The sequence below is a fragment of the Nuphar pumila genome, chromosome 3 (genome assembly GCF_984573655.1).
Source record: "Nuphar pumila chromosome 3, dmNupPumi1.hap1.1, whole genome shotgun sequence".
Taxonomy (NCBI): domain Eukaryota; kingdom Viridiplantae; phylum Streptophyta; class Magnoliopsida; order Nymphaeales; family Nymphaeaceae; genus Nuphar; species Nuphar pumila.
In genome coordinates this window covers 24,306,296-24,328,808 of record NC_143251.1, presented here as the reverse complement: position 1 = coordinate 24,328,808, position 22,513 = coordinate 24,306,296, and the positions used below count along the sequence as shown (strand labels likewise).

The 22,513-nt window shown below is 35.5% G+C and overlaps 1 protein-coding gene across 1 annotated transcript in view; it reads left to right on the top strand.

Moving 5' to 3' along the window:
* Positions 1-11,695, top strand: part of LOC149842311 (calcium-transporting ATPase 5, plasma membrane-type-like) — a 37,165-nt gene extending 25,470 nt beyond the window's left edge. Inside the window, exons 21-34 of the mRNA XM_089999057.1 lie at positions 2,077-2,187; positions 2,266-2,436; positions 3,895-3,954; positions 5,940-6,101; positions 6,191-6,307; positions 6,466-6,564; positions 6,649-6,786; positions 6,860-6,960; positions 7,744-7,789; positions 7,887-8,021; positions 9,401-9,508; positions 9,588-9,679; positions 11,219-11,307; positions 11,411-11,695. Of these exons, the coding sequence (XP_089855183.1) occupies positions 2,077-2,187; positions 2,266-2,436; positions 3,895-3,954; positions 5,940-6,101; positions 6,191-6,307; positions 6,466-6,564; positions 6,649-6,786; positions 6,860-6,960; positions 7,744-7,789; positions 7,887-8,021; positions 9,401-9,508; positions 9,588-9,679; positions 11,219-11,307; positions 11,411-11,469 (1,488 nt within the window). The 3' untranslated portion in view covers positions 11,470-11,695. The remainder of the gene's footprint in view (positions 1-2,076; positions 2,188-2,265; positions 2,437-3,894; positions 3,955-5,939; positions 6,102-6,190; positions 6,308-6,465; positions 6,565-6,648; positions 6,787-6,859; positions 6,961-7,743; positions 7,790-7,886; positions 8,022-9,400; positions 9,509-9,587; positions 9,680-11,218; positions 11,308-11,410) is intronic.
* Positions 11,696-22,513: the final 10,818 nt, after the last annotated feature.

Here is a 22,513-nt window from a genome sequence, read left to right as displayed (position 1 = left end):
AGTGGTTTACAAAGTGTTTTAAATTCAGTTTTATTATCTTTTATATATGTGTTTTGCATTTTGAAAAGTTGGTTTTATTGTTCAAATGAAGTTCTGTAAAGTGATTTAAAGATATATTATGTTGCCTTTTCGAAAATGTCCTTTTCAAATGTCTCCTTTTGAAAACCTCAAAAACCTAATTGTTAGGACTGTATTTAGTTACTTGCTGAACGTGTAGCTCCTTAAATGTTATTATTGTTTTTTAGTATGAGAATTTTGATAGAAGTAGCAAAAATTTAAAGAGACGCTCACATGATATTTCAACGAGGATAGAGACAAGGAAGTCGAGCATCTAAACCTCGGTGGAGGTGGAGTTATTGGTTTGATCTTTTAGAAGACATAATAATCATCTCATAGTTGTATTTTGTTTAGAGATTTTAATGAAAGATGAATTATTAGATGGAGTTGTTTGAATGCTTTGTAAATGGTGATGTTCTTGCCTTTGTAAAGCTTTGCCGGGTTTAATTGAAATCCAATGATAGAAATGAACGGCCTAAAGTCACACCCCAAGACTGGGACCAACTATGGTTTTGGTTTTGGGGTGTGACATTAACTACCATAGAGTTGTACATATTAGACATCTTTTCTTCCTCTCTAAATAGATATGTGGTGGAAGCCTTCATACGACCCTGTCATCCACTTCCCAATCATCATAAACTTCCACCCTAGAAGTAGTTGTTTCCCTCCCTCTGAAGAAGAAAATCAGAGGTTGGTCGACTTGCAGAGAGGGTTAAGATTTGAGCTATTCTTGTCTGGCTTTTCACTAGTTGTAGAGCTTGAGGAGACATTTGCATTCTGGTTAAATAAAGCGTGTTTGTTAACTTAACAAAACTTCTTAGTGCCTAATTCATAAGTGTGTACAGGGTTAGGTTGCAGAAGTATGGTTTTTGCAAAGGGGCATGCTTCCATGTTGGTCTTTTTGGTATAACCATGACAAATTGTCTTGCTTATGATGGTATTTTTAAATTAGTATAGTGATGAAATAATTTTTTCTTCACAAAGAAGGGAATTCTTCATATTTGAGTCAGCTAAACTATTTTGTTTTTGAAGATGATTTCTCTATGTAATATTGGTACGTAGGAGGAGCTACCATACCCATGTTGACATGCCTGATAGGGGTGCGGGTTCTGGATACGGCGTAAGTAGGGGTCAGGTCCAACAACCTAACCTGTATAATCTTTTTTCTCTTTGGCCAGGTTCAAAGAGGCATGCCTTTTGGTCCTGCAATACTCGACACGCCTTTGGATCCTCAATCACCCCTAGTGGTGGGCCAACAACAGAGAGAGAGAGAGAGAGAGAGAGAGAGAGAGAGAGAGAGAGAGAGAGAGAGAGAGAGAGAGAGAGAGAGAGAGAGATGGTGGTTTCCTAGCCTCCTCTCCTCTTTTCTTCTTCTCAATGAGGGAGAGAGAGTGGAAAGGGGGTTTGGTTACTCACTTTTTTCATTTATGGGGAGTGAGAGAGTGGATCTGGGAGGTTCTTTCTCTCCATTTCCTTTAATAAAAAGTCATAAAAAAATAAAATATTCTTTTAATTATTTTGTATTAAACTTATTGGTTTTGGTTCTTGATCCAATCCAAACCAACAATAGTACAATACCCTATAAAATATATACATCCGTTCCTGCTACTTTCCCCATACACATACCCATGCGACAGTATGATTTCTTTTTCTTGAACTTTCAACTTGTTTGCCATTACTTTGATTTACTCAATTCTTGTAGGTTTGCTTTTGGATGATCATGTAAAGTAATTGGGCATGACATGCACATCTTCCTGGTCCATGTGTCTCGCAATCTTGATCTTTACTAAATTAATATTCATGCTTGTTCCTCATCAGTGTTGTATGTTATGTGCTTTCTTGCCTTTCAATTCTATGGTGTAAAGTGTAAACTAACTGTTTGTTAACATGTTCTGGTTCCAATGTATCTTTTCTGTTCATTTCTTTACTGGAAATCTACCTGGGTTGTTTATTGCTTGCCCTGTTTTCCAGTTAGGGTTTCTCTATGTTCCTCTACATGACACAGATTTTTAACTGCAGTCGGACTCAGATGTGCATATACACTGGAAAGGTGCTGCTGAGCTGGTGCTTGATTCCTGCACTCAATATCTTGATCAAGATGGTTCAATTCATCCGATTAATCCTAACAAGGTCGAAAAACCCTTGTTTTCGTTGAATTGTTTTTTATCTGGGCTAATATTAAACAGATTAATTGTTTTGTCATTGCAGGTGAATGAATTCAAACATGCCATTGAAAAGATGGCAGGAGAAAGCCTACGTTGTGTTGCCTTCTCCTTCAGACAATTTGATGTTAAAAAGATTCCAATTAGTGTAGAGCAGCGGGAACAGTGGGTAATACCAGATAATGATCTAGTTTTGTTGGCAATTGTTGGAATAAAGGTAAGTAAAGCCAAATCTTTTTCAAAAATGGTGCTCTTATGATATGTGAAGTAATTTCATTTAGCCTATAAAAAAATGTAATTTATTTCCCTCATTTGGTTTACACTATATTCATAGTTCATACAACAAAAAAGTATCAATCTTTGAGAATCCAGTTGTGACTGTTATATTATTGTCTTGAGTATTTCTCTTTTAACACTAATCTTATACTGAAAAATCAATTTAAAACATGGTCAATGTTAGATAGATTTTGTTAAGTTATGCGGTTGGCAAACTGTTGCTTCCTCAAGTAGCACTTCCTAAAGCAATGCTTGCATAGTTGTAACATGCTAGTTCAAAAATTAAGGTGAAAATATTGATCTTTGATATAGAATAAGTTTTATCTGAAACTTTGGAATGCTTGTTTCCATACCCCAGATACCGGATCCAGTATGATTGAATACAGAAATGTTCTTTATGAAGTCGAATGCTTTTTATGCTCGCCTTCCATGAAAGATATGTTATGTTGCTGTTGAAAGTGACTCTTAGGCAAACTGGAAGCCATCTTTTTACTATGATTATCTAAGGCAGACCCAATAGGCTTCATATCAAGCCTTGCTGTATGTTCAAATTTGTTGGGCAAGCACATTGAACTATCATGATCCAAGTGAAAGGGTTGCTAACATGTGCATGTAACATGCACACACTGACATATTCTGGATAACCTATTGTAGTATCAAAGCACAATAACTCATGGTGCATCTATTATAGATATAAAAAGGAAATTTAAATTCGATAATTGTATATAGTGGACTGTTTCTATTTTACCTTTTTATTTTGATCCCTACTTAAAGAGCCCTTTATATTGATAGGTTTTATTTCATCTTTAATTATGCAACTGGCAGTATTGGTTGAATGGACATGTACTCATGATCACATGGGTTGCTGCTGCCATGACCCATGGTCGTGAACCGAGTGGATTGATACAAATATTTGTCACTGAATGGATTATATGTGATGTTGGAAGTTGGGTTTCAATTATCTATGATCTGTTTGCAAATGTTGAGCATTGTTGTTACAAATGAAATTAGTGGTTACATTTTTCCTACTCCACTCGTGGACTATAAGAAGTTTTAAGTTGTATTGTCATTTTCAATCTTAAGTTAAATTAATACTGATGATGAATTGAGGTTGGATGGTTATATTGCCCTATCATCACCAAGGGGTCTTGGATTTGAAGCCTACAGGAGTATTGCACAGCTTCCCTATCAGAAAAAAAGAGTGCAAAGAATACTTATGATGAATCTGTATTTTCACATTTGTTCTTTGCCATTTACTTAGTTTTCTGTATGAACTATGAATAACATTTTATCTGCGACCATCTGCAGTTGACAAAGTTCATTCTCATTTCTGCTTCTGTTAAAGTCCTTAAGTTTTAATGCGTGACAGAATGCACTTGGTTTCTATCTTATCTTGCAGGATCCTTGCCGTCCAGGTGTGAAAGAAGCAGTTAACCTTTGTAAAAATGCTGGAGTAAAGGTGAAATCCATGCTTATATTTTTGTCATCATTTATCATCGGATTAGATGCTTTCTTTATGTTGATAAGCAGTATTTGTTGCCATTCAACTGTTAGGATTTAGTGTGCATCATTTGATAGTGATTATAGGTGTTTTTTTACATCATTCTACCATTATTGAGTTATTTTTTCTGAAATTATTTAATCTTTCTCAGTCTTCCACATTGGTAGTGTCTGTGTGTGTGTGTGTGTGTTTGTGAACTATATTATTCAAGGCAATTTCTCTGATGATGGTTTTTCTTGGAGTTTGTTTCAAAACTGATTTTTCTTGGGAAAATGTCGACAATTTAAAAAGTTTGATAAGGAAATAATAAGTCCTGCATTATTTTCCTGCAAAAATATAAAGAAACAAATTTTAAAAAGTTTTTAAAACATAAAAAAGAGTAAGCTTAAAATATAGAAATAAGTATTTTTCCAAAAATATCATGATATTATCACAAGATTTTGAGTTCTGGTGATATTTTGAAAATATCGTGATATATTGCCGATAATTCCATGTTACCCTAAATTACCGATATTATCATGAAATTTTCAAAATATTGGTGATATTGTTGACTATGGTGTGTCTGCTTGCGTGTGGGCAGGTATGCATGTGTGTGTGTTGGGGGGGGGGATGCTAGTGTGCATGGGCCTGCTTTCTGTTCCTGTAATGTCCGGAAATAAAAAATGGGAAGCAGTACAGGAATCAGAAAGAGGAAGTACTTCAAAATTTTGAAGGATTTGGGAAGCGGAGTGCAGAATCGATTAGGAACTGTATGAAATATTTGATAAATTGATGAATGTAAAAGAAAAATGATAAGAAATAAGGATCACAGTCAATAAATATATCATTCTATTGGAGAATTTGAAAAAATATTTAGGTCTCTTGAAAAAATTTACATTATAACACACTAATATACATTCAGTAAAAGTACAAAACATTCAAAAGCAAAACTTCTTAGGCTTGCTTTGGCGTTGAAGACACAAAAGACATAATAAAAGAATTTATTCCTACTTTATCATACATATTATAAATCTTGGAAACTTCAGTAAAGCTATGGTACCCGAACACTCCATTTTGCCCTCCATACTGGTATCGACACGGTATCCCCGTGTCGACACGCGTACCCGAACACACCATTTTACCCTCTGTACATAAAAGTTTGTATTTAATTTATAATTTACAATTTACAATTATATTTTCAGTATATAATATATATTTTAGATATATCATATATATTTAGATTATATTCAGTTATTTTGTATTTATGTGATATATATGCCCCGTATCCACATTTTTTGGAATTTCCGTGTCGTACCCTTCGTACCCGCACCCGTACCCAGGTGACAGAGCACTTAAGCAACAACATAAGTCAATTACTATATGATAATTTTGAACAATAAAATAGTATGGCATCTCAGATTTGATTCTTGACATTCAAGAGACTCTAACTGGTATCCAACTAGATAATGTATTTTTTTCCTTAACGCAAGTTCAAAAGGAAACAGTGAGTTGTATCAACAGTAAGCCCTTGCTACAATAAGATAACAATAGCAGCTCTCAATAATCATTTGAGGGGCATGTTAACAGCACAAAATAAAGCCCATAAAAAATGAGTTGAAAACATAATACAACATAAAGAATGGACAAACAGGGCCTTATGATCTTATTTGTTGGTTAGGGAAGGAGAAACCCCAATGGAATCACGAATCCCATATCGTGGAATTGTGAGTTCCATGCTGGGCAATCTTCAATCCCATTTTATGGGAATCACAAATCTCATTACCAGGAATTGTGGTTCCGGACTGATTCTGGTTCCCGCTTCCAAGGAATTGCTATTCCTAGTTTGTATATACGATTCTGGCAACTATGGTATGAGATTTTGTGGTATGAGATTTTGTGCTTGACAATATTTTGGAATATGATGGGTTGTCATTCTTAGCATGACATGATGTGAGTCCTTGTAGGTACGTATGGTTACTGGAGACAATATTCAGACAGCAACTGCTATTGCTTTGGAGTGTGGTATTCTTGCTGCAGGGGCATTTCAACCAGGGGCAATTATTGAAGGAAAAGACTTCCGCATTCTTTCAGAATCAGAAAGGCAGCGTGTTGCACGTGAATTATCTGTATGACCCAATTTGTTTCTTCAGGTTCACAGCACACTGTTTGTTGTCTAACCACAATACTTAGACATTGGGCTTATGTTTGATGCCAGGTGATGGCAAGATCTTCCCCTACTGACAAACTTCTACTTGTACAAGCACTGAGGAGGCAAGGAAATGTTGTCGCTGTTACGGGAGATGGTACAAATGATGCTCCTGCATTGCATGAGGTTGGATGATTTAATATAATGATGGATTGTCTGAAGGTTTTTTGTGTGGCAGTATTCAACTTTATTGGATATGGTCTCATGCTTGTGGCTTTTTTCAACTTTATTGGATATGGTCTCATGCTTGTGGGTTTTTTGTTTTTTTCACTTGTGGCATGTAGGCAGATATAGGTCTTGCAATGGGCATTCAGGGAACTGAAGTTGCCAAGGAAAGCTCAGATATCATTATATTAGATGACAATTTTTCATCAGTTGTAAAGGTGGTGTAATATCATCATACTTTCCTGATTAATCTTCTGGTTATGTTGAACATGGATTCCTAATGTGTTTCCTTTGTGCTTCAGGTTGTCCGTTGGGGACGTTCTGTATATGCAAATATTCAGAAATTCATACAATTTCAACTCACTGTCAATGTTGCAGCTCTTGTAATAAATGTGATTGCTTCAATTTCTGCTGGGGATGTGCCTTTAAAAGCTGTGCAGGTTTTTATGATTTTAAGACTTGTTTATGTTGGTTGTATATTTTATACCTTCTTACTGACATTATATCATACAGCTTCTCTGGGTTAATCTCATAATGGATACTCTTGGGGCACTTGCATTGGCTACTGAACCACCTACAGATGATCTCATGCACAGACGCCCAGTTGGTCGAAGGTGATGAAGCTTTCTTGATTGATTAGTTCTTTATTTTTTAACTTATTTGTCATTTATGGATATGGGTTAAATGGTTAGAATTGTTTAAAGTCATGGCTTTCACTTCCTGAGTTGTTTTTAGGAATAGTCATAGTTTGTGTACAGGTGTGGGTGCATATGGTATGATGTGGGAATTTTTAAGATTATGGGTATGAGTTACGGCTATATATATATATATATATATATATATATATATATATATATATATATATATATATATATATATATATATGTATATATGCATGTGTGTGTGAGCATGTATGCACATTGTGTGCATCAAACACCATGCAAGAATTGATGCAAACAACCTTTTATTCACCTTAAAGATGGATGTAAATGATTCTGAGCCCTTGGTCAGCCGACGCTGGGTGACTCCCTGCAGGAAAGGGGTGCGCCACAGGTTTATACCGTCGAGAAAGCAACCATAAGTACGACAGGCTGAGCCAGCACAACTAGGCTTCTTATCCAGAGGGTGGTTTCCCCATCCTTCATGGGAAAAAATGATTCTGCCGTTCTACATAACAGGAACGAGTCGGGTTTGGATTGGGACATGCCCCAAACTGGTCTGATCTGTACCCATGAAGTATCACTACCGGTACCCATGTAGACACAGGTTGACATGGGCATGACACCCTTCTGGAAGTGCCCATATCACAGGTCATATTGGTGTCCCTTTTTTGCGTTTTAGTCTACCAAAGACATCTGTAACCAGCTTCTGCTTCATTCTGTTGATCTTTTCCTCAGGGAACCTCTTATTACCAATACTATGTGGAGAAACATCATCATACAAGTAAGCTAATTTGTACTTATGGAGGCCCAGAAGCTTGAAGAATATTATTCACTTTTTTTTTTATGTTAACTGGTTATTTGATACCTTTGAATTTTAGGCACTCTATCAAGTGACAGTTCTCCTCGTACTCAACTTTGATGGTATACACATCTTGCGCCTTACCAATAAGCCAAGGGCTGATGCTGAGGACGTGAAAAATACCTTTATCTTTAATGCATTTGTTATGTGCCAAGTAAGTTGACTGTCACATGCTGAAATATAAATCTGCTTAATGAGATTCACTAGTGTATTGGTTATTGCATTTATACTGCCACATAGTGTGTAATAGTTGTTTAGTTGTGCTGCCACATAATTTGCATTTGTTAATAGCAGTTGGGAAAGAAATTAAGAAACTGTTAAGGTTCATTTGTTTCACTCAGTTTACACTTGACATCGGGGTTTTACATATGAAACCCTCTATTTCGTATCCAGGTGAAACAACCATGCCAACTCTTTTTCTTGTGGGGCCCAGTCATCATGGGTTTCTTTTCACATTGACCATGCATTTACTACGTAAATCCATATACACCACCATCTTGTGAATGGATTTACATATGCATTGTTTCACACATGGGATGGCCTTCCCATCATGGGGTGCCTTTCCCATGGAGTCTTTTCTTATTGGTCGGAATGAAACAAACTACCCCTTAATGTTTTTGAAAAAAACTGCATGGTTCTCCTTATTGAAGTTGTACCATCACATAATGAATACCAATCCTATTGGAGTTTTACATACTTCTTGATCTCAAACATTTATGAGGAAAGAACATCTATGCCAGTATCTACCAATTGTTCTAACTAGACATACCTTGACTGCTTTGACACCTGACCCTCATCATGTATAGAATATTCCATGGAAACATTTTCAATTCAATGCAGTGTGACCCATATCCAGTAACAAAAACAATCGAACAATCACTATTGAAGACTAACACTGTCCGTTCCTTGTCCACACTATAAGGTGTTAGGAAGGACCATCACACACGCTCAATTTTTGTCTGCAAAAGCTTTGTTGGATATTGCATGCATGACAAAAAAACCTCCAAAACATTGTTTTTTGATTTCCTGGAAAAGAACAAATTTTACTGAACTATATGAATGAGAGCACCTTTGTGCTTGTTTGTCTATGTTTACATGAGTACATGTAGGTTAGAAAAACGTGATGATGCATCATTCATCCCCCTTGATGTCTCATACAGGAGACAATGCTGAGGCCCAAGCTTTGGCCCCATTTCATTTCTTGCTCAACCAAAGTGATAATGCACTTTGAGTCCATTCAATGAATGAGAAATTGAATATGACATTTTTCATACTCTAATGAATATCTTGAAGGTGGAAAGGAAAATTCAACAGTATACTATCCTGTGGGTAAAACACCAATAAGCATATCAAGCTACATTCATTTGGCACAATCTGTTCTCTTTCTTTTTTTTCTCTTTGATGTGAATCATGAAGCTTTGAAATTTCTGTGCCTTTGATTATCTGGAGAACTCATGAATTCTCAAGGTCACTGAGCACACTGACAAATAGTTGTCTTTATAAATTTGTTTCAACCATCTTTGCTTATTGCAGGTTTTCAACGAGTTCAATTCTCGGAAACCTGACAAGCTGAATATTTTTTCTGGAGTCACAAAAAACCGCCTTTTTATTGGGATTATTGGAATTACTGTTATTTTTCAGGTACGAATTTCTGTTTTTTTGTCTTGTGTTTCCTGGTTTGGGTTTCCTATGTTTCTTACACTGGGAGAACCTCTTGTAGGCTTTGATCGTTGAATTCCTTGGGAAGTTTGCCTCCACTGTTAAGTTGAGTTGGCAGTTATGGGTTGCCTCCATTGCTCTTGGTTTCATAAGGTTGGTGATTAATGTTGACTTTTATATGCAATGGATGATTCAGTTATCAAGCTATTTCTCTATTTTTATTGTACACGATAGTTATCAAGTAATTTCCTTTGTATTTTATGTCCAAGTTTATGGTTTGTCTCCAAATCGCTGTTCGGAGGACAAGATGTCAACCTGTACTCAATGTATGATGAAATTCATGAATACCATGCCAGACATCCTGTTTGTTCATGTGCAGTGGGTTCTTGTGCTATGTCCTAGTGCTATGCGTAGTGGTGGTAAATGAACTGAGCTGCTTGTGGTTCGGCTCATTTCTGTTCAGCTTGCATGAAGCTTGTTCGGTCTCAACAAATGAGCTTGTGAAGCCAAGCCATGAGCAGCTCGTGTAGCATACATGAACCGATCATGAAAAGTGGGTGCTCAGCTGGTCTCTGCTCATATAGGCTCTTTTGGATTCATATGAGGCTTACGTAGCACATGTATCAAAGATAGCATGGTGGTTCAATTGGTTTGACAGTGTTTCCAATCCTCAGGTCATGAGTTCCATTCTCCCCATATGCTGAACATGCTAATAAGTAATATGTTTTATTTTAATGAGCCAGCTCGGGCACAGCTCATCTGGCTTGGGCTCAGATGAACTCGAGCTCAGCTCAGCTTGCCCAAAGCATATGAACTGAGCCTGCTATTGAAATCCAGATGAGCTGAGTCCAAACGTGGTGTGCACGTAATGAGCCGAGCCACAACGCCCATTGTTTGGTTCGTTCAACTTGTTTAGCTACATTGTGAGGAAAGAATAATAGAACTGAAAAAAAACACAAAGATCCAAAATCATACTAAGATATTTTCTTTGATTGGGAGTTTGTGGCGTTGCTTTGAATTATGTTTTTGAGAACTCATAATTCTCATGATGTCAATAGCCAAATCACTTTTAAGTTTGTTTTTTTAGCTTTTAAGGAGTTTAATTTCGGCACCAAAGGGAATAACCCACATAAAATAAACAACTAATGTTCTTATCCTACACGCATTTTCTTGTAGTTTCCCCTGGAATGTTGTCAGTATCGGTATTGGCCCTGTATCGTTTGGCCAACTATTCACCTGAATCGGACGATACCGATACTCAAGTGAATTGTTCTGAATCGGCCAAAAAATAATAAAAAAATATTGTATCAATCAAAACGTGACACATGTTAAAGCCATGAAAATGAGATTAAAAAATAATTTAAGTATTTTTGTACATTTATTAAAAAGTAGACGATTCAGGGGTGAAGCGGTTTTCTGCCAATATGATACATATTGGCCGATATGCACCGCTACTGACAACATTGCCCTGGATAAAACAAAAAATTGTTGCGACTGGACAGATTTACTTGCTTATTTTGTTGTATGTACTGTCTTCCCAGATACAATTTTCCATTTCTTCATTGTCTGCATGTCTTCTACCTAAGCATTTTAAGATCATGTGCAGAGATTGGCAACTGTAACAGCGACGGTTGCTACTTCGTCATATATCAGTCTTAAGAGCTAATTGTTTTTCTTTTTGCCTTTGTGCAGCTGGCCGCTGGCATTTCTTTCTAAATTTATACCTGTTCCAGAAACCCCATTAGCTGAGTATTTCAAACGGATGTGCTGTTGTGGGCGAGGTTTTTCATATATTCTTTCATACGGATTTTCTTTTTGTCATTGTGAGTTATGTTTACAGTCAGGTGTGATGTTGCAAGTATCTTTTTATGCCCCACTTTTCAGGTCGCAAGGGTGGTGAAGATCCGGAAGGCATCGAAGGGCAAGACGTCACCACACGATGAAATCATGCAGGTTAAAAAAGCAATAAAGAAAAACTTTCACATGGAATTTCTGTTTTCCGGGTTTCATCTAGTCTTTTGACAAACTGTTAAACATACAACTTTGTTATAGGCATCTCATGAAACTGTGTATTGTTTACGTTTTAGATCTTCATTGTTCTGGTTTGTGTAGGTTCTTAGGTTTCCCTTGATGATGTCTTTACAATTGATTGACCACATTTCTCCCCCATTCTAAGGTTCTGTGTAATGTGTATTGCTTGGTTTATCCCATCTTGTTCTGTCTGATAAAGACCGTGTATGTAAGCTTCTTGTTCAGTGAAGGTGCAAAAAGGCTAAAATGGGGGCATATGGCTCTGTTTGGGAGCCGGTGTTGGAGAGTAGATGTGAGGGGTGATGGGAGAGGAAAAGAAAATGGGAGGTGGCTGGAGTTGTCAACTACATCCTTGTGAAGTTCTCCATTCTCAACATCATTCTTGTTTCCCAAAACAGGGTTCCCAAATACCTGCGTAGGTTGGTGGTATTAGTTAAACCACTAAATACCATCTCCCCTCCCATTTGTGGCTCCGATACAGAGCCCAAATGTCTTGATCGAGGAAATTATTATATAAACCTAACATATTCTTTAATCTAATCCTTCAATTTAATGATTTTTTTATTTAGCATTCCAATTGAAGCCATTTTGGAGGAATAAGTTTCTCCACAGAATCCCACTTGTTGGGTGTAGAAATAAAACTCGACTAGAACTGGAATTTGAAGATGGATGAACTGATTCCCTTTTGAAAAACACTGAACGGTTTTGAAAAACACTGAATTATTTGCTACGGTGGCCTCATCTACGCCAACTTTTGTTGAAGCAAGAAACCTAAGCGAGAATTTCTCATAGAAATTATAACATGGCAAACCAACAAAGGGACCAAGAAAAGGGTATGGAGTATGGACCATAGTTTCTTTTGGTACTCCATGCATACCTGTCGGACTAGCATCATACACTGGCACGAAACTTATCTTGAAAGCCACTAATAGAGGCATCAAATATTTAAGAAACTCTTCCTAAATGTGGCAAACGGAGGTATCAAGGACCAAAGTTATGCAGTCTTGGGAATTACAATTGGAGGTTCTGCTTCCACCCTCCTCTTTAATGCATGAGCATCTCATTTTTTTAGCATGGTATGAATGACCTGCATAATGGCATCTTAATTCCCATAAGCACTGGTTTGCATGTGGCTCATTAGCAAGTGAACCACATATGATTTTCCTTTGACTTTCAACGTTATTTGCTTACGAAGCAACCCACGGTATTCAAACATCAAGTACTCGGACATGGATCACTAATATCCAATGCTTTTTACTTTATTTCGATCCAACTTCTTCCATCTAATAAAAATAAAATACATACAACAACCACTCTAAACCAATTACCCATGTTAACACCTTTGCATAGTCAACCTAAGCTCCATTACACAAAAGACACTAAAAATTAAATAATAAAAGACAAACAAACACACATTAATCATTTATAACACAAATATATATATATATATATATATATATATAACCTAAACGGTAAATCACATTGAAAATATTAAATGAAACAAAGGTGATTTTACTTTCGTATTTGCGATGTTATGCTTGAGAGGAGGTTCACATAACTAATATTTGCCCACTTGGTGAGGACCGCTGAAAAAAGGTGTGAATATCAATTTAAGTGTTACAAATGAGAAAGGATGTTCGCATGGTTTCCTGCGACTTTTATATAAAATATGTGAATTTACTTATGTATTTATGCTGTTATGATTAAGAGGAGATTCATATAAATAATATTTGCGTGCTTGGTGAGGACCGCATAAATGAAGGTGCAAATATTAATTTAAGTGAGTGTTTGCGTTCAACAGAGCACACACTTAAAAGGATATGCGATTTTCTTATAGTATATGTGATTTTCGTGAGTTATTTGCGATGTTATGATTAACAAGAAGTTTGCATCATCTCTATATGCGTGATTATGATAACAACCCCTTCGTCCTTAGATACTTAAGGGATTGGAGACATGATTATGTAGGCAAAAAACTTTTTGCTTAATTCCCCATCCTCACAACTGTTTGTTGTGATACATCTAGGTTAAAATCACATATATTCAACAATAAACACACATTATTTGTGAAGTTTCATAAAATTGCATATTATGTGTAGCGGCAGCCCAATTTTTGTGTTCGCAAACATTTTTTGTGTAGTTACCCAAAATCACAACTCTTTCTAACTGTTCACAACTATTATTTGTAGAGTTCCCTAAAAGCACAACTCTTTCTACTTGTTCACATCTCCAATTTGTGTAGTTCCTTAAAACTGCAATGCTTATTTATGAATTTCCTATTATAACATTGAAATTTAAAGAATTTCAAACTATATTTTAATTAACCTATAATATTTAAACATACATCACACATAATTTAGTAGGAATTTACATTATATTTTTAAAACCATATACAATTAACTTGTAATATTCAAGTAATATTCAAAGAGTGATTCTTGGCATACATCTTTTCCTGTTATAGGCATTTAAAGTTGCATTTACCTACAAAACTTGCATTTACAATTACTATTGCATTTACATACATTTACAAAATTATGTTTACAATGGTCCCTGATTACAAAACATATATCACTGACCTAGATTTCTCATGCACGCTCGTAGCTCCTCGTTGATCTTAGCATAGTTTTCAAGTAGTATAACTTGATGTTGTACAATGGCAACTTGATTTTGTATAATTGTCTCCTTTGCAACAAGTATATCCTTTAACATTCAGTTTTTGGCTTGCGTAAGAGCCAAATTTACATCTGCTGCTCCACTTGCAGTCCTTCTATGCTTTTGTCTCTTTGGCTCACATTCCTCTTCCTCCTCCTCAATGACCATCTTTTTGGAAGGACTGCCTGCAAAATGATGGGATTGACTAACTACATCATTGTCATCGCATGCAAATACCATGGAGGACAAGTCAATGTCTTTGCCGCCATTGTATCATTTTTCAAGATCAAAGAAGAATATGGTGGGGTAATCCTTTATTGCCAGTGAGACAATTTTGATATTATGTGAGGGTGGCCGGTTAGTTGTTGAACATAACCAAATTGCTGGACCACTCGGTTGGCCATTTGGTGCTCAACTTCATTCATGTTGTTCAACCAAATGTCTTTCCTTGTCATCGTCATTGCTTGCATAACCACATCCTGGTTCTGCTCCTCCTCATCCCCGTTTTCGTAGGAGCACCACTTTACCTACATAACAAAGTTTCATTCATAGTTCATCATATATTGTATTACTTATAAACATGTATGTCATGTTAACAAAAATACTTACATATGCCCTAGTCAGCTTTCATAATTTTTTTAAGTAATGGTCACTATCCATGTAATGACAAGACACTCTTTGATCAGTCCCCTCTTCGTTGTTATACCGACTCCACATTGCAACACATAAAAATTCAAGGACAATATAACCTCTCATGGGCTTTCCAATAAATATATGCTCATATATCCAAACCTATAGGGATTCATAGAAGGATTAACATATATTCATACACAATATATTACATAAAAAAACAACTAAATAATATTTTAAATTAAATCAATAATTTAGGTACACATGAAGGAATAATTGTCTCCAACAACACCAACATGCCAATGATGTTTACTCTTCTAGTCTACACGCTATTAAAACTGATATAGAGGTGTGCAAGTGCGGTTGCTCACCAGTTCAATATACAAACTATACTTCCCACAACTGTCGATGAATACACATGTACCCAAGAAATAGAGCAAGAATGCTCTCAGATCCTTTTCCTAAGTACTACCTGCCTTCCCTCTAATACATGGAAACCTTTCCTTCAATCTCCTCGCTTTGGTGGGGTCATGGTGATTCCTCAGCTATGATAACTACAACCTTTCTCCGTATAAGACATCTTCTTTTACTCCCCAAAAAAGATCACACTGGTGCTTGAAATCTTTCCACCAATATCTACTCTCTGGCTCCCCATGACATAAATCTGGTGATTCGTGCCACACCCTCCAAGGTGATGGTCATCTTAATATATCTGAACTAGAATGTGTTGGTTGCCACATCTCAATATCTCTGAATTAGAATGTGTTGGTTGCCATATTCGAGAACTACACAACAAACTCTAAAAGGGAGTGGCTGATGTTCCATAGTGTGATCTCCAAGAAAATTTGAAAATGCATACGGTCAAGAATCTCTTCTGCATCCTCTGGTAGAGATAGGAACCACTAGTGTGCTTGAAACTAATAGAATCCGTGCATGTGGCTATCCTCAACTTGCGGCTATTACATTATATATATGATAATTTAATAAATGATTGAATGTCAAATATAAAATGATTGCAAACATCTTACACACATGTATATACAAAATGAAAAATGAACAAAGTACCTGTCCAGGAGCATCAAACCTTCTTTCCCGTTTCGATATCTTCATCAGAGCTTGCACTTTCTTCTTGACAACGACCCCTTGCTGAGCTGCCTGCTCCCCTTGATGAGATGCCTTCTCTACCCTTCTATCATTCACATTCTCTATGGCTACATCTCAAGCTTCATCTGTCCTATTATTAAGGTTAGCAACAACCTTAAAGTGTGTACAAAGGTCAAACATGGACTTCTTCATTGAGTCCCCCTCCACCTCCCCGTTCTTAGATACTTAAGGGATTGGAGACATGATTATGATAACAACCCCTTCATCCTTTTTTGTTGCTTCTAAAACATCGCTTATTCTGTTAAATTAAGTTTGTTACATCATTCTATTCACAACACAATAAAAACCATTTTCAGTGCACCATTCAGTACAATGGACGAGACTTTATATTTTTAGCACGGTTACTGAGGCACAAACAATATTTATAACCTATACTCAGAATTGCCAGAGATCTAGACCATCTCTGAGGTAGGAGAAAGTTGCATGCATGATCAATGTCAGAACACTTCTAATACATACATACATACATACATACATACATACATACATACATACATACATACATACATACATACATACATACATACATACATACATACATACATACATACATATACTTTTAACTCAAGGATGCAATTTTGCATATTTTTGTCCATTTTAAATTATATCATTTACTTTGCCATCACACTGTAATATTCAAAGCTTCAGTTTTCTGTAATTTATTTAGCTCAATATGTGTTTTTACACTTCGGGCCTTGATTTATGTCATTTACTTTGCCACCGCGCTGTAACGTGCACATGCTCTTGCTTTATGCAATTCACTTAGCCCGATGTACGATTTCGTACCCCAGGCCTCGCTTACACAATTTATTTAGCTCAATGTGTAGTTTCACACATTGAGCCCTGCTTTATGCCATTTACCTTGTTGTCACACTGTAATGTATACAAGTTTATGCTTTAATATATATATATATATATATATATATATACATACATATAATTTTATAAAGTACACAAGTTTTGCATACTACTGTCTGCTTTAAATCATGCTAGTATGTATTTAAAGATGCAGATTTGGGAATCCTTGTTGAAACTAGATTTTTGATAGATTTTTCATGTAAGATTTTAAGCTTGTGTTCTTCGATGTCTCGAAAAACAAAACAAGTGTTTTGCATTTGCATATTTGCAACATTGATAATGCATAACAATGCATTCATACTTACTATTAAATTCAAGCACTTATGTGTCTATTATTGTTTTGATGCCCATGTTTATGGTGTTTCAGGTATCAAGGAATCATGGTTCAAAATTCATCCAAATCGAACTTAAAATGACAAAGTTATAGCCATTTTATGGTTTTAGAACAAATTTCAACGAGAATTGGTTTCAGATCCAGCCCAAAACATCATGTTATGGATCTTGGATCTGATCGACACATGTTCAGTAGTCCATTCAACCAAAATCCATTGTGAAAATTTCTAAAATACCCTCATTATAGGTGCCACCCTTGTTTTTGTAATTTAGGATAGAGATTGGTAGTAGTTTGAAATACTTTTAACTTAAGTCAGTTTTTTGTAATTTTTTTTAACCTAAAAACTAATATAAATAGTAGTTAGAAAGGGGCGTGAGATCAGTTTTGACGCTCTCTACAACACACCCCCTCTTTCTTTTCCCCTCTTTCCTACTCACGTGAAACCCTCCTCTCTTCTCCTCTTCTCCTTCTCAACGTTCTTTTTCTTCTTCTTTTCTTCTTCCTCTCTTTTCATTTTCAGCAGGTTCAATGTGAGAACAACTCTAGGAGGCATCTGCACATTTCAAGAGGCCACAACTTGCTCTCTTCTCAATCCAATCCGTTGGGACACGCCAGATCGATACCTCCTTCTCCCTCCTCTCTATCATAGATCTAGGTTTTAAATTTTGTTATTTTTTTTCTTTCTGATTTTTGTTTATAGATAGATTAGTTAATTAAATTTATTCGTTCAGCATATAGTCTGAGTTTTCTTTCATTTTTTTACTGTAAATAATAAAAAAGGAGACCGACCGTTTAAGTACGGCCTCGTCGAAACTCAAACCGCCAACTAGATAGATCGTGGTAGATTGTTTATTTTTTTCTATTTTCCATATTTTATTTATTTTATTTTTATTTTTTCTGATTACTCAGCATATTAATTTATTTTCTTGCTGTTCATTTTATTAGTTAGAATTTAATTAATATGTTAGAAAATAATCAATGAGAGCATGTGTCGAGTTTGTGCTAGATCGTTAGTTTTGAATTTCTGATGTTTTTTTTCCTGATATTGTTTTATGTAGATCTGGAGATTCCAGAGATATTTTTCAAATCCATAAATTGGGTTAGATCTCTGGATGAGTCTAGAATATTTCTAAAAAAATTTGTCAGATTTTGAAACCATTTGACAGACTGTCGCACTGTTTTCCCAAATTCTGTCTAAAAATTTCCTGTTTCTCAATTTTGTGTTTTTTTGGTTGTAGTAATCATTTTATAGAACTTTTTATGGAGTTTTTCAATTTTGTAAATTGCGTTGGATTCCTGAGCGTGTCATAAATATTTTTGAAAAATTTCATTCGCATCCGATTCAGTTTATTTGTCTTTTTTTTTATGTTATGAGAATTTGTTGAGACACACGATTCTCTAATCGCGTAGGGAAAAATCATATTTTTGTAGTTTCCTCGTATCTTTTGGTGATTGTTCGGTTGGTGTCGTGTCCTAAAATAGAGGACACTCACTTTTAGGTTAGAACCCAAGCAGGTCACGTAGGGATCTATGTCTAGATTTTGTTTGTTCTTTCACTTTATGTTAATGCTCTCATCTCTGCGTTTTCCATTAACATAGTTTGTGTGTAGTTCATTATTTTGTTTGTGTAAGTGGCTGCCATGAGCAAAAAGCAAGGTTAGGTGGTTGGTGTTGAGGTTGACACACCAAGATTCTCGACACCCACATATAAGGATCGTGGTTTGCGAGCAGAGGCATTTTTCTTTACATTTTTTTTCTTTCTTTAGTTAAGTAGAGCCTTAGGCCACTTTTAATTGGGTTGTATTAATTTCCTTCCTGCTCGAACATCTTGTAATAGGTTTTTGCGCTTGCTTGTTACATTTTAATTTTTAAATTCTTTTAAGGCAATAAAGGTGTGCTCTTATATGGAATACTTAGATTTTCGTTCTTGTTCCCTAAGTTCGAACCAGATCTCACCATTAGTGTGAACCGGTTTTTTATTATTTGGTATTCGGTTTTCAAAAATATTTTATTAAAAATATCCTTTTAAAAATATTTTTTATAAACTTACACAAAAATTTTGACGTCGTTGCCGGGGAACATCGCTCAAGAAATAAATATTCACTTTATTGCCTAGTGTTTGTTCACGTGTTGTTAGAATTGCTAGTTGGTGTGAGTTTTGGAAATGATTTTTAAAAGAATATTTTTAATGAAAACAAGTGTGAAAGCTAGACACCAAATAATAAAAACTGGCTCGCACGAGTGGTGGAGTCCGGGTCAAGCTCAGGTAACGGGAAATACTTCATATTCAACACACAATCTAACTATTCTTTATTGCCAAAAAGAAAAAGAATTAATTAAATAAAAGAATACTAAAAGAGTACTGCCCTACGCAGAGGGCTTAAACAAAATAATTGCAGAGGCCTTATACAACCCAATTAAAATAAATGAATAAAATAAATAAAATCTTAAACTAAAAGAAAAGGAAAATTCTTCAGTGCTTGAGTCTTCTTATCCCTTTTGAGGCTTTGCTATTCTTATTTGCATATCACTTTGTGGTTCTCCTGAGGGGCACTTTGAGGGGCATTTCTGAGGATCCCTTGAGGGGATTTTTTAGGGACCTCAGAAGGCTTTTCAGGGGCACAAAAAGAGCTCTACTGCACATCCGATTGCTTCCCTACAAAACAAAAACATGAAAATGACACAAAAAACAAGACAAATCTAGACAAAAACCAAAAGTTAGTGAAATAAAAATTCAGTGAAACAAGATTTAAACAAGAACTAAACAACTAACTAAGACACTAAAAGACAGAATAGTAAAACTAAATAACACTATGTTTAACAAATTAGAAACAAACTAAACTAAAATAAAAGAAGAAGAAACTAATTGTTCACCAAACACAAATCGTGAATCTAAAGTGAACAACTATGATCTGACTAATGATAACATAGACTTAGAAAGATTAACAATTAAGTCAAGCAAAACATAAATTTAGACTAACTGAATTAATCTTAATGAAAGCTAATTACCTATGAAATAACTGACATAACTTCTAACTTGAAAAGTCAAGAAACCGTAAGTTCAAAATTAATTAAAGTCAACCATTAACCAAAACTTAACTATTTATGAAATATTTTAATGTGAGCTCTAAACAATTAAATCTGGAAACACCTAAGAAAGGAAACAAACTCAATAAAAAATTAGGAAAGCTAGTCTAATGTATTACAATGGCTACAAAAAGAAAAGAAAGAATAGCTAAAAAAATTACCAACGTGAATCTAAAATCTACTAAACCTAATCAAATAAAATATAAATCAACACGAGTTACCTACTGCTGAATAAAAAACACATGGACCGATAAAAAACCATTATAAAAACAAGGACACACACAACTACCCTACTGCTAAAAACGTTGACTAAATATTCTAAACAAATTGCTGATTAAACATGATCTAGTCTATTGTAAATTAATCTATATAACAAAAACAAAATTCAGGAACAATATAACCTAATCTAATACCATTCAAACACTAGCTATGTGTTGCTGATCAGAACACGTTCAATTCTTGAAACCACTTAGATCGAGTGCTTTTATAGGATGCGTTTCACGATTTCACGAAAGCTCTGATCTGGTGTGTGCGACGTGCTCAGATCACGTCAAAGATGTGCTGAGGTATATATATTCTGTTAATGATTGTTCAGCTTGCAAAGAGGTCACGCAATCAACGATAAAAAAAGGAAAATATATAAGCTATGAACTGGATGTTTAAATAACTTAAAAAAAAGACTACTACTTAGAAAACGACACAACGTTTTTTTTTTTTTTTTCTTTTCTTTATTTTTTTCGTGTTTTCTGATGATAAACTAATCTAGTATGCATATCTAGATGCAATAGGCAAGTTACAAAAAGAATAAATAGTTATGATGCATGGAATGCAATGCAACCTACCCTACAATGAAAAGAAAAGGAGAAAAGAGCAAACCGTGTGGCTCGCTCCGACGAGATGAATGTGGTTCTTCCCGGCTGAAATCAAGCACCTCCCCGACGTCCTAGATAAGAAAATCCGATGAAGAAAGGGTTTATAAGATGGATGAAATAAAGAATAAGAAGATGAAGACGGAGGAGAAATAGAGAAAGAAAATAAGTCGGCTATGGATGAGAGAAAAAAGGGAGAAGAGTAGATGGAGAGAAGAAGCAAGGAAGGGGGCGCGTTTTTCAAGAGGGAAAAAACATGTTTCAGCCCTTGAACATAACTATTTATATTAAAATATTAGGTTAAAACCTCATTTTTTATAAAAAGTCCAAAAACTTTTGATAATTTCCAAAACAACTTTTTATGAAAAATGTGTTTCAAAAGACTTCAAAACTAGCTAAATTGCAATTATTAATTTTACCCTAAACTAAACTAAACTATCTCTAACAAAAACTAAAACTAAAAACTAAAATTGCAGGGAAAGCTTTGAAAAATAAGATTTTTTGATGAAATTCAATTCAATGCGGTTTATCGAAACTAACGATTAAACTAGGTTTTTAATTCGATTTTCCACTGGATCATGCATAGATTAAGATAAATAAACATGTAATATGTATACATGATCACTAGTTTAATTTTTTGCATTTTATTAGGATTGCTTAGTTTATTTTTCTACTAATATCTAGGATTATTTGTTGCTTTTGTAAGTTATTTAGGATTGTTTGGTCCGCATTGTTTGACATCCTTAGAGCTATCTTACTTTTCTTGCCCGACCCACCTAATTGGGTACTCATTTCCTAGGTGACCGTACATCTAGTTTGAATTCTGCAAGATAACTGTTTGGGTACAAGTTGTGCTTGTTTGTTTATTCATTTGCTTTCACTTACTTGCGTGGTGTGATTTACACGCTTGTACGTTAGGATAGATAGGCAAATCATCCCTTAGAACGGTTGCTACACCACTCTCTACACATGGTGCAACACTTGCAAGACCCCGAGCTTCTCGAACCTTTAGAGGACCCAGAGTCCATCCTTAGGCGAGTCTGTAGATCCGACCACATAGTTGAAGATAAGCAGATTACCCATCCTATTAGAAAGTATTTCATCCCTATTGATTATACTCCCACCTCTTGCATCACGAGACCTGATGTAGGAGCGAACCAGTATGAGATTAAGGCCAGTGTTTTCTAGATGCTACCTTCATTTTACGGCCTTAGCAACGAGGACCCCTATTGTCATCTCGACGAATTCTTGGAGATCTGCTCCACTGTGCAGATCAATAACTTTGAAGATGACACACTTAGATTGACCATCTTCCTGTTCTTTCTTAAGGACAAAGCCAAGCACTGACTAAAGTCCTTAGAT